Source organism: Accipiter gentilis, chromosome 14 (genome assembly GCF_929443795.1).
Source record: "Accipiter gentilis chromosome 14, bAccGen1.1, whole genome shotgun sequence".
NCBI lineage: Eukaryota > Metazoa > Chordata > Aves > Accipitriformes > Accipitridae > Astur > Astur gentilis.
Genome location: NC_064893.1, coordinates 13,721,425 through 13,734,486, shown reverse-complemented (window position 1 = coordinate 13,734,486; position 13,062 = coordinate 13,721,425). Strand labels below are relative to the sequence as shown.

Sequence of the window (13,062 nt, the reverse complement as noted above, 5' to 3'; positions counted from 1 at the left end):
GCTGGCAAGCAAAACAATCCCATCTGTATGTTAATGGCATTAAGCATTTTATTACTATGGGGTGCTCTTCTCTCCATTCCCCACTTCCAACTACACAGGCAGCTTAGTGAAAAAAAAAAAAAAAATTAAAATCAATGATCAAGCAACTCCAGAAAGCTGGTTACAAATCACCCAGCCACTTATACTGGATGGAGGAATCGCACAGGAGGTTGCCAGTCTTTATACCACTCTTTTTTTCCAAATGTTGTGCTCATCTGGGCGGAAAAAAAAAAATCCACCGTATCAGGTGGCAGTTGAAGACACTCACCCCTGCAGATGTGGGATTAGCTGCCCAATTGTGATCTCCTGTGCCACCTTTTGGTACAGGTCATGGCTATTGAGCACCATCGATTCCAGGATTGCTAGCGACCGTTGCAAGATAGAGATGTCCGAGGCAAATTTGTTCACATAGCTGGCTATCTACAAATTCAAACATTTCGAGAATTTACATCTTGTCATTAAAACAGGGAAAGGGAAGAAGAGACAACTGTGGACATGGTTTACAGAAAGGCATCAGAATACAAGTAGTCTTGTCCACACATCAGTGAATACCTGAAAGCCAACAACCAGGCACAGCAGATACCTTTAAAGGACACAGTGGCACAGGTTCTTCAGCTGGCACAAACCACCATACATTTATGTCAATATTCATACAACCGAAACCTATGCTTCAACATTACATTATGAACATCATAAATCAACATTAGAGAACTAGAACGGTTATATTTTTTGTGAGGAAAACTTTGGAAAGGAGAATATTTCTCATTCTCTCTGGTAGAAATCTGTGCAGCAAGCTTTCTCTAAACAAGTATCTAGGCTCAAGGCAAATGTTTGAAAAGAGAAATTTACATCTAGCTCCCTGGCAAAACATGCTCCAGCGAAATATGCTTCTCCCCCCTCCCCCCCTTGCTGTTAACAACAATGAGCTCTCTCCAGGTAACAAATTAAACTTCTGTTGATGATCATTTATCAGCACAACTGGTTCCATAACCCTGTCTAGGGTCCAGTCTTGCTAAGTGTTCATTCATTAATAACCTTCACTTTTACTGCAAGCTGCCACAAACAAATGGCTTGTTAATTAAAACCAGGTCTGACCTCTGCTTTTTTGCAGTGTGGCAATGACGTGCTGCATGCTCACATCTGCAGAGCCAACACAGCTGTGCAGTAAGATGTGGCAACGTGCATTCTTCCACATGCCCAGACCACAGACCCGCTTCCTGGGAAGAAGCTTGCCTCCTGCTGACGCAGGAAGTGAGAACTGCCTGGGTTTTCCTTGAATGCATCAATACTGGCAGAGTCAAGCTGAAAGGTACCCAGGGAAGCACAGACAGACAGAAGAAATGTCGTGTGACCACAGTTATTTGCTCTTTACAGCCAAGTAACACACTACAGTGGTCCTGTCTCAAGTTTGATGCATTCCTTCCAGAAAACTTCAAGTCCACGTGCTTCTTCAGTACTCATGCTACAAGCCACTAATGTGATTATACTCTTTGTGGTTCTAGATGCTTACTTCTTCCAACCTATTGCAGCACTGCTGTTTGCTCTGCTACTTGGTTTGCATTACCACAATAAGAACATGCTATCCTGAATATAACTCAATTCAGGAAATGCACACTGACTTTACAAAAAAAAAACACAAAACCCCCCCCCAAAAAAAACCCAAAAAACCCCAACCCATGCATGCATGGAGAACAGGAGGAAAGAAGAAACTCAGTTAGCCTTTTTCTACTCTGGACTTTCAAAATCTGCTGCCTGCAAGTCTTGAGCCCAAGTAATATTTGCATTAGTATATGATGCACATTGTGCTGTTTAAAGTAATAAGCTGTATCTCGGAAGCACTGTACTACCCTACCTCTCAATAGTAATCCAGTTGTTTTTTGATGCACTGCAGCCAGAGCTGTCAGATGTCCAGAAGGCCCACAATACAGACAGTGTACGCACAGAGCAACTCTGCACTGCTCACACCATCAGCCAAATGTGCTCTGGATGCCTCACAGTCATCAGGCATCTGTGAATCAATTGTGCAGCAAGAATAAAATATGTCCAGACTGTGTCCCAACTTGTCAGACTACTGTCACCATCTTCTTTAGAAGCTCTGACACGTATGAATTATTCTTGGTGCAGCAGCTCCTTCCCATGGTATTTCAAGTGGCAGTGTAAATGCTTCACTGGGACATATTCGTATCAGGGACCTGCAGAAATCTCACAGTATAGATAACTTGAAACCTCAGTCTAGGACAGGCTGCCTTAGACATATTTATTCTTCTGATCCTGGACCATACCATCTTTTAATCATAAACACAAACCCAAGGTATGATGCTGGCTTGTGTGTTTGTGATTAAAAAGCTATGACATATCACACTGAACATACATACAAAGCATCTGCTAGGTAACTTGCATGTCAAGCTATGTATATTCGTAACCGACTTGCTGAAGCATGAAGTCTGGCCAGAAATAATAGGCTTATCTACCCTGATAAATAAGGCATACCAGTTCCAGAGGGAGGAAAACTAGATTAAAAATAAATTCCATCACCATACTTGAAGTTCTAGATGTGGGAAAAAAAAGACCCTTCTTAAAAAGAGACAAGAATCAATAGGAGTTCAAGTTTGTGTTATTTGCTGTTATTTGCTGTTCTCTGCTTATTGAGCACCATGCGCGGGGAGGGCTTTCAACATCCAAAACTAATCCTGCACTCATTTATCAAAAATTCTGATGATAAAAATAATGCAAGCTCACAGAAATACAACCTCTCCTCCAGAAACAAGCAACTTCACTGCATTGCACTTTCACATGAAAACCACTTCCACATGGGTGTGTTTCATCAAGGATAAAATTATTTGTTCAGCATAATACCTGTAACCTTAATATCTGCATAGTCCTATCCGGACATATATAGCCACATACACAAGAATTGGCTGGGTGCTTAACTTCCATTCGATTTCAAGGGAAATAAGGAATCAGAATGCTTTTACAAGTCCAGCCCCAGTGCTCTGCTGAAACAGGAGCTAAACTTGTAAAGTGAGGGTAGATAAGAAACCTATAGCAAACTAATCATCTGAGTTCTCTTCCCATTTCAGCATCACTTAAAGCACAGGAGAGAATTCAAAAGTTAAAAAAAAATTTAAAAAGATAAAATAAAATAAAAAAATAAATTAACAAACTGTGCCACCAACAAAAAACACACAGGGAAAGAACAGTGAAGGAAACATGATTTTCTGAGCAGTGGCATGTTCATTAGTTATTTGCATGGACCATTTTGATGTCAGAAATGTACAGAAATATCTGACAAAAGTTTTGTTCTCTGATAAGTCCTAATGCACAGTAAAATTTTAAAGCGTGCATCTCGTTTGCAAGTAAGGAACTAGAGTTGCACTTGACTACAGAAAAACAAACTGACAATTGAGACACAGAGATACTTTCCCTGCTGCCACCCCCTTTTCCTGCACAGTACATTTTAGAAGGCAGAGTAAACAATTCATCACAGTTAAGACTCTGCATCACACAGTTATGAAACAGCAATTACATAAATAATTCTAAAAGATATTTTTAACTATCTCAACCAATACTACAAACTGTATTTCTCCTCCTGTAGGGACTAAAAATGGGAGTACCAAATTTGTATAATGTCATGATAATTGGATATGAACATACATTTTCTAAGAACTGGGCATCCAAATCCTTTAGGCAACTATGGAAGCTGGAAATAAACTTCATTGTCATAAGCAAGAAAAAGGTCTTGAGAGAATCTCACATATCATAAGGAAGATTTTTCAAATTATGCTAGCTATTCTCCCTTAAGATAAAGCTCTCCTTGAAAGTGTCAATTCTTATTTGCAGCAGTTGGAATAGCAGTCTTTATGTACCCGAAGGATGGGAGGGAGACTGCATCCAACACCAAGCAGTTAGTCATTAGAAGCAGTTAGAGGTTCCCCTTGAGGTCTCCTCCAGCTTCTACATTTTAAGTTAGAAAACTAATCAAGAAAAAAGTTCAGATTAATTCCTCCCCGTTCCAGTTTGGCTTCCATTTAACATGAAAGACAGCTTCAAAGGGCAGCGCTCAATTGCGAAGTTCCTCCTCAGCTAGCAGAAACTTATCAGCTCCCTTACCCATCCTGTCAACCACTTGAGGAAGCCCATCCGCAACTTCAAGTGGCCTATCAAAAGCCAAGGTCAGAGAAGCAAGTGAGAGTAAAGCTGTAGATTGCCACCAGAGAGACATGGTCCAAAGGTGCTCCTTTAGGTTGGCCCCTTGCCCACAGAGTCCCACTGAGGGCTCTGCTGTTCCGGCTCCCAACTGTGTGGCACATCAGGACACACCGGTGCCTCTTTGCTCTATTTCTGTCATTCTTTGTCCTTCTGTTTCTCTTCTAACTGTCCTATTCTTCTCCTTGGTGCCTTTCTTGTCCACCAGTTTCACTTTTGTTTTTTACCGCCAGTTTTGGTTTTCATAGGTACTTTGTGAGAATGCTTTTGTGTCTTTTGTTTTGTTTTTAAAATTGGGTCACTGTCCGGGGAAACCTATGGAAGTGCCAGACAGAAGAGATGAGCCATTAACAGAGGTGCACACACCACTTTCTTCTGTAGTCACCATACCACCCACAGGGCAAAAGATGTTGATAAGGTTACACAAAGACAATCACTTTGGGTCGCTAACAAAGTAGAATGATTTAAACTCATTTTAGCAAGTTTCTTCATACACTTCTTAGTAGGCTCCCCTAACAAATAAGGCATTCTGGGCTTGACTTTGTAACTCATGAAGTCAGTTAAAAAAACAGTTGTACCATTTTCTTTGCCATGCAAAGATAACAATAATCATCACTATAATCTACCCAGACTGCAAGATTGGCAAAAAAAAAGACACTCCAAATTATGCAAATTTTTCTTACAAATAGCATCCATCATTTTTAATGACCAAAACTGAGCTTTAATATCTAATGCTCTTTTCATAATTGATTCTTCTTTCTCTTTTGGCAACAAAAGTAAATTTGTACTTTCCTTTGGTGGTAGCAATTTTCTAACCAAATTTAAATTAAAAGTCTCTGCTCTGACACACTGTTAAAACAAAGATGTATTTGCCTCAGGTTATAGTCGTTCCATTACTGCTTCTGTTATCATTTTAGTGAAGTAACTCTAATATCTTTTGAACCTGTACAAACGCACTTTAACTTAAGTTCTGAGTTCAATCTGGTTTGAAAATTCTTTGTAAAGAAGTGTGGGTTTGTGGTTTTTTTTACCACAGTAAATGAAAAGAGTTAAATCAGTTAACAAAAACTTTTTTGTGAGGTCTGTTAAATCTCTTAAAGAGTACTCCTGTGTTTCTGCTGCTTTTGTGCATCTTCTACATGTAAGAAAAGAAAAAAAAATGCTACAAATCATGGAAAGATATGTTTCAAAACCACAGACCTCAGCTGCAAGATGCAGGGAGGCCAGAGTTCAACTTGATAAACTCAGTAGAGAACAGCTTAATTTCAATTTGTAAACTAACTCATTTCTCTCCCTCCCATGCCCCCAGAGGAAACACTTCAGTGCTGTTTTTGTTTCAAGAAATATGGTATTACTCATTTTAATTTACATTAAATCAAAAATATTAATTTTTGCTTTAACTGCATGGTATCTGCCCAGGGAGGTCACACTGTAATTTAGCAAGCAATTTCTTGTGTAATAAGCCTAATACAGTGTTGATCCCATTTCACTCCCATTGATTTCCATAGAAGTTGGGCCACATCCTGCAACTACAAACATTCATAGTTTGAAACAGCACTTTAATCCCACTTTCATGTACCTTTTGACCAATGATCTAAATAATGTACCTGGGGAAAAAGAAAAACCCAAACCACGACTCACCTCAAAAATTTAAACTGATCTAGAACAGATAGCATTGATTACAAATTTACCTTTTTGATGAATGCCACAGAGAATGTATCCCACGATACAATCCCATGATCCATCAGCTCAACAAATGCAGTCAGTGTAAAGGACAACATATCTCCAAAGCTGCAAGAGACAGGAGTCATGACAACATTTACCAGTAATACAGCAGGGCAGTGACCGAGGGAATAAAGCAGCAAGAAGCTTTTGGAAAGGCAGGAAAGTGAAGCCAATTACGGACTAAGAGGTAGCAGAAGAGCAAGAAAGGCCGTGCAACAGACAGTCTCCAAAACAATTCAGCATGGACATCAAGAACAGTCACCTGGAAGAAAGCAATTTTGTAAGAGAAGAACTAATTCCCAGGAGAACACTACATGCAATGCTCAAGGAAATCAGATAATCCAAATTAAACTGCTGTTATAAATTCAGAGGTTTAGATTTAACAGAAGAACAGAAGTGAGCTTTTTCTTAGCAACTTATGGAAATGCTCCTAATTGAATGTCATACAGAAGTGCCACTTTTTGGTACCTCTGTATCAAGCAGATTGGCAGAAAGTTAGTGGATTGTTTGTTCCTTCTCTTACAAGGAAGCAAAAATATTTTAAAAATGCACCAGAAGAGATTTTCTATTGAGCAGCAATTTTCCAATATTAATGCTTCAATATCTTTCTTTGAACCTGAAGATACATCTCCTTTTGTTTATCTATGGGCAAATGTGTCAAGGGAATTGCAAAGTTCCCATAGTTCATCCAAGCATGCAGCATTAATAGTTTAGGGTTTGCAGGCCACTACACTGCATTTTACACCTGTAAATTTACACCAGTAAATCTGAGGTTCAATGCATCTTTGTATGAAGTCAACTAAATTCAAATGGGTTTATTCTCAACATAATATGCTCTACCCTGACTAGCTGCACAGGAATTTTCCATGTTAAAAACCAGTTTTTAAAGATTAGCTTCAATTCCGTGTATAGTCAGGGACCAAACAGTCAGCAGCCATCATGATTTCAATGAAGCCATTCAATCAGGTCACTACTCAATACAAGCAGCAGTGCACAGAGCCCAAAATGAAGCAGTGTATTACCTTTAAGGGCCTGCTAAACTGCCTGCAAGGTACTCTGCCACGAAGCCATTAACAAGCATAAGCATACACTCAATCTAAACAGCATGAATAGTCCCAGTGATTTTAATGCAACAGCTTACCTAATAAAAAGATAAAATGAAAAAAACCTGTCAGATTGGAACTGCAATGCTCAGTATGTTGAAAACCTGAATCTAACACTATAGCCGTAGCCGTAGTTAAGTAATGTAATTGGTAATCCTTATTCTGTGATTTGCTCTCCTACTGTCCTGCACCAATCTACCACAAATAAGTGAACTTATCCACTTCCACTCAGATGGAAGACGTTTACAGCAATACAGAGAAATAAGGCAGAAAATCAGTTTCATGTAGCAACTCCAATAGCCAGTTTACTGGATTTGATATAATCTGCCATTTAGGGATTTCTGACGGTGAGATGCAGCCATTAGCGGCCTCTTCATTTAAGAAAGGAGCTCTTGTTCATCAAAACTCCACAGATGCCCTCTACTAAAAATAAATTTGCCATTCTTGACATTTTGTGAGTAAAAAACAAAACAAAACAAACAAACCCGATACCTTTCTCTTCCACAGTAGGTACGGGTATCCAGTAGGTAAGGGTGTCCATTGATACCCTTTGATTATTTAGGACAAGATGAAAAAAACTACACCAAAGATCAAACAAGAAAAATACAGTACCTTTAAAAAAATCCACTGTAATTCTGCAAAGAGTATTTTGTTCAGCAAATACATGATCTGGAAGTTTCTGGCTTTGTTTGGGGGGGGATATGGGATCAGTTTTGTTTGCTTCTTTTTTAATATTGCAAATCTTCCAAAAATTAAATTAGATTTAAAATGTCATCATTAACATTCCAAATAATCAAGGATTTCATAACAAGGTGACAATAAGACTCTGCAGGAAATTTAATCAGCTCTGGTCCTGTCATTTTCCCCAATCCATTCCTTTTGCATAAAATGGTTATTTATCAACCCACAAATAAAACACAGCATCCCTAGGAAACACTTCCTTCTAAAAACTTGTACCAAATTCTCATGCATCTTCATGACAGAATACTTCCACAAACACATGGAATTCTAGTATTTTAAGAAGCTAGACTAAATTAGATCCAAATGAAAGAAAATAATTACAAAAAGATAGGCCATATAGGTTGAAGTGTAGATAAAAATGTCTCTCCCAGCATTAAACTAAGCAGATAAATTATATAATATTATTATATATTATAAATTATATATTATTATAGAGTTCCTCATATATTGTTTAAAAATTTAGTCAATTAACCTGTATTTAGTACATAAATACTCTTCTAGAAACTAACTGTACATGAAAACTAATCCCCTTTAACAATGGGTATAGTTTAGAGGGATTACTTAAATTGTATTAAACCTGCATATGGACATTCACCTTCAGAACAGCAGTAGCTGGACTGTAAGGAATTAAACTAACCTGAATTCAACAGTCTCATTTATTCTTCTCACCAAAACTAGTAATTAATCCTGCCAATTAATGCAGCCTCCTCCACAGCTTTGGAGGGGAAACCGAGTTAACGGAGCTGAAAATACTGGTATTAATGTATAAACCTGGGGTTAGTAGATGAGACAATGATACAACCTTTGGGATCCAGAAGGTGAAAGTACTTTTCAACTTAAAATGATCAGACACCCCACCAGGTTTCACTCCAGTGACAATGCTTCAAAAAATTAATGGAAGAGGTGCAACACTGGGACTAATCAAGCAGCAAGAAATATTCCCAACTTTCTATATTATGCAGCATCACACATACATAGTATGTATTTTTTAAATATACAGCTATGCATATGCACCTGCGCACACATATATACGCTAAGTGGCATTGCAAAAGTCAAAAGCCAGGCTTAAAGGATAAGCATTAGGAACAGCACAGCTAGAGATGAAAGCAATCTCCAGAGTAACTAGAGCAAGATAAGGCTTAAAGTATCTGGAGGGGGAAGGGAGTGGTGTTGATTCATTGTTATGTGTTTAAACACAAGCAGATAGGTAGAAATAGACTTCCAAGCAATACACTTCAAGATACACATGCACAGATGCACTTACACTATTAAGAGCGGCAGACAGAATAGATGCTAGAAATTTCAAGGGAATTGAAGCTTGTTCATAAAAACACTAATCTTAGAAAATACATGGTAGGAGCTGTTTAATTCAAAATCTCAGTAACTGTTTTAGTCATAGAAAAAGTCTGAAAAATAATGGGTCCTCTTTCTTTATAAAAATCTTTTTTAGACTAATCCACAGCACAAGGCACAACAGTTCTGTAAATATCAAACCCTTGCTGCTCTGGCAAAACGACTTCATAGTTTGAAGGTAATTCCTTACGAAGGTGCTTTTTAACGTGTGTCATCACAGCAAGAGAGGAAAAACGATCAGAAAGGTGCACTGTGTAACTGCAATTTCGTATCTCACTAACACTAACATTTTAATGATCTATGCTCTCAGGCAAGCTACTTGTACAATCCCTCTGGAACGCTGTTCAGGTCTCTGGCTCTTGGGTGGGGACACCTTACACTGGGACAGCTGGTGAAGTTTCCCCCATTCTCTGGCACCTGACTCCCCTCTTCCAACGACCGTGGTGAGGATGGGTGAACTGGTCATGAAGCACTTCCTCACCCACAGCAGCTCTCGGCAAAAGCCTCTTAAGCAGCGGAAAGCTGGGGTCTGAAAGGCCATCAGCCGTCCCAGCGTGAGCTATTGCGCTATGGATGGACAGCCATCTGTGGTCTACGGATCCACAGTCCGTAAACCTCAACCCCTCTGACACACCTGGCTGAGGAGTAAGTCAACAGTTGCATTTCACATCTCTAGGTTTTAGAGAAATACCAGGTCAAAGCCTGTTAATTTACATTCCTAAGAATCTTCTGCATTCTTACCTTTAGAAACTATGAAGAAAAAATACTCCACGTTTTGATATTAGCTTTTCTTTCCTAAAAATAAAAATGACAGGAATGCATGTGTGACCCTGACCACCACACCTGTCTCTCACCTGCCTTCCTAGTATAATTTCTACATGCTAAACCATCTTTTTATCATGTGTGCTAAGTAATCCTCAGATGTATATATAGAACTATGGCTGATATTTTGAAAGATGCCTAAAGCAATTTGGATTTCTTATTGAAATAAATTAATGGGACTTGAGCACCCAAATCCCCTAGATGGTTTTTGGGGGAGGGAAAAAAATAAATCTCAATCCATGTTTAACACACATACCAAAAAGAACATTTTATTGCTATTGAGGACAGAAAAATATTCAGCTGTTTAAATGATTCTTTAAATTGAGATAATTAGTCAGGCTCAGCTGTCATCAGGTAACACAAAAAAAAAAAAGCAATATAAGCTTTTATAAAGCTAGGTGGACTGTCTCATGTTTTATATGGTAAAAGTTGCATAGCAGAACCAGGAAATTAACTGTTGCTTGTCTGTCACAACCAGGATACAGCCACCAGCCCATTAGGACTAGAAGCCAAAGACTTCTTTACACAAAGCATTTTTTTTCATGGGCAAAACAGAAGCAAAGCTGATCTCTAATTGTCCAGAGGGAAGGCAGCAAAGAAACAACTTTAACTGGGCAAGAGGCAACAAGAGTAGCAGCCTACTACCAAATGCAGGAGTTGAGGAAGCGGTTAACTTTAAGTCCCTTATCATTGAGCAACTGTGCTCACAGACTAATACTGGGCAGCTGAAAGGCCTGACTTTATTGAGGTCAACATCAAAGAGTAAGAACAGCTTTTTAAGTTAGAGTTGTCAAGGATAAAAGGCCATGAATAAATTTAAACAGGGGAGCAGAATATATCTAATCATCAGAGGACAAGATCTCTGGAAAAGCCATGGGGGCAAGAACCTAAGTAAGTCTAAACCTGATGATGCAGCAGGATGCTTTGCAAGCACAGTATGAACAAGTACCTTTTTTATTGCTATGGCTCCTCTTCATTGCTTCTACACCGCCTTGTTTCTTCAAGTAACCTTTCCAAGGGTGAATGAAGCTAAGGCACCATCAAATCAAACTAAGAGCAATTCACACCTACTTGGTACTTACTTAGTACAGCTGAAAATGACTGAACAATATGCGGGGCACCTGCCCCTATTTTTCTAGATGATTACAGAAAATGCATTTAACTTCTACACTGCAGTTGACGCAGATTTTTTTTTTTTTTTCATGGTGCCAACCACCGTGGAAATATTTCTTTGCGGTACAGTTTCACTGCGTTCATTACAAAAGATCAGCCCTACTGATTTTGAGCCATTTGCATTCCAAAAATCTGAAATAGCTTTGTAACCCTGGTATCAGGGCTTCTCTAAGTTTGAAAATTAACTCTGATTAAAGAAAACAAGCTGCGAATTTTAAACAGAACTGTAACTATTCTTGAATAAATCCAGGTGTAGATACTCTTCTTATGGCATATGACTAAATCCACTTTGAGGTACATTAAGCATTTGTCTGCATGGGAAACTAGCCCAGAGGAACTATTACACATTGGTTCTTCACACAGATGTGATTAGAATTACCTTTTCTCTTATTCCCCATCTTTTAAATTCCTAGTTTTTCTCATTTCATAGTAATTTCCTTAAGTGGACCAGCTTTTCTTAACAGACCAGGAATAACTAACTACACAGGAAAAACATCACTCTCTAATCAGCGTCGTTTGACTACAATTCAGTACTGCAATGCAAAGGCCAATTAATAGAGCTGTTTCATGGGAATTATTTATATTTTTTTAAAAATCCAAGTATTAGCCAACATAACAAAATTGGAAGCCCTAAACCTGAAAAGACAGAGAAAAAGAAACTCACATTTAAGAAGAAAAACTTCCTTCAGCAGAGAAAGCTATTAAACAAGGCTTCTCTGAAAATCAGGATTTAATTAAGTCAGGCTAGCATGTGCAAGGTACCAGAGATAAAATGAAATACTGGCACTTTATGAAATATATCATCCTGTAAATCAAAAGTAACTTTTTTTTTTTAATTAGCATTTGGTTTCTTTACGTTTCTTTAGTCAAGAAGATAGCAGGTGGAGGTTGCAAAATTTTAGTTTAGTTCATTACATCAAGCTCGGGGCGGGGGGGGGTATAGTTCTTGTTTCATTGGACCTCTTCCCATTAATACACGGGTGAAAAATAGTCAGGATGTTCAATAACTACACTCATAGAGCACTAGTGCATACGGCTTCAAAATGTACAAACAGGCCAACTTCCAGAACCATTGGTTTCACATCCTGACCAATGGCTCTGGTATCTTGAGTCCCAAACTCAAGAATCTGTGTTATTTTAATGGTATCATTTCACATACTGCTGATGGAAATCAAAATACTAAACTGTGTATCCTGATGTAAATTGAAGCTTCTGCTGGCACAATTTAACTTCCAAAGTTAGAATAAACTTTAGTCACATACACTTTTTTTACTACTGTATCCACTGATGTGCTATATCCACACTGATCAATAAGAATCCTCTTAAAATGTGTAGTGCCTTGTTCCCATGAGTAAACAAAACTAAACTGTGTAAAAAAAAAAGAAAAAAAAAAGGCAAACCAGATGATCAGTATGATCAGGTTCTAAAACCAGGGTGCAATGCACCTGTAAGTCAGTATTTTAAAACTGTCTTGCGGACAATCACATAATTTAATGTAGAGAAGCCTACAGCATAACAGAATTCAGAAGCAAAGAGATGCTGAAGGAGTATAACTATTCTTCCACATAGAACTATTTTCACAGCAGTGAGGAAAACCCCACCATCTAAATGCACAGGCGGTACCCTTGTCTCGGCAGAGGTGACGCTGCCAAGAATTCTGAAAGCCTCATGCCATTTTAATCATTTTCCTCAGAATCTAAACTCTTCTATTATGAAACAAGTTATTTTGCATTAGGTTGAGAAAGCAAATGTACAGGAAGGATCTAAGTTTCCTGCCAAATTTATTCTTATTGTCTAACCTATTTATTAGGCAATGATTTAAAAATGAATGTCTTAGAACTTGGTTTACAGCAGATTTGCGAAAGTATGATTTATCATGGATTCAGATGGGGAGCTGCAT

General features: G+C 38.4%; 1 protein-coding gene across 3 annotated transcripts in view; it reads right to left on the bottom strand.

Moving 5' to 3' along the window:
- ELMO1 (engulfment and cell motility 1) overlaps positions 1 to 13,062 on the bottom strand; it is a 311,101-nt gene that overhangs the window by 197,697 nt on the left and 100,342 nt on the right. For all 3 annotated transcript variants that reach the window (XM_049816140.1, XM_049816139.1, XM_049816138.1), the window contains exons 9-10: positions 5,937 to 6,036; positions 308 to 459 (exon numbers count right to left, since the gene is read on the bottom strand). In XM_049816140.1, coding sequence (XP_049672097.1) covers positions 308 to 459; positions 5,937 to 6,036 — 252 coding nt within the window. The remainder of the gene's footprint in view (positions 1 to 307; positions 460 to 5,936; positions 6,037 to 13,062) is intronic.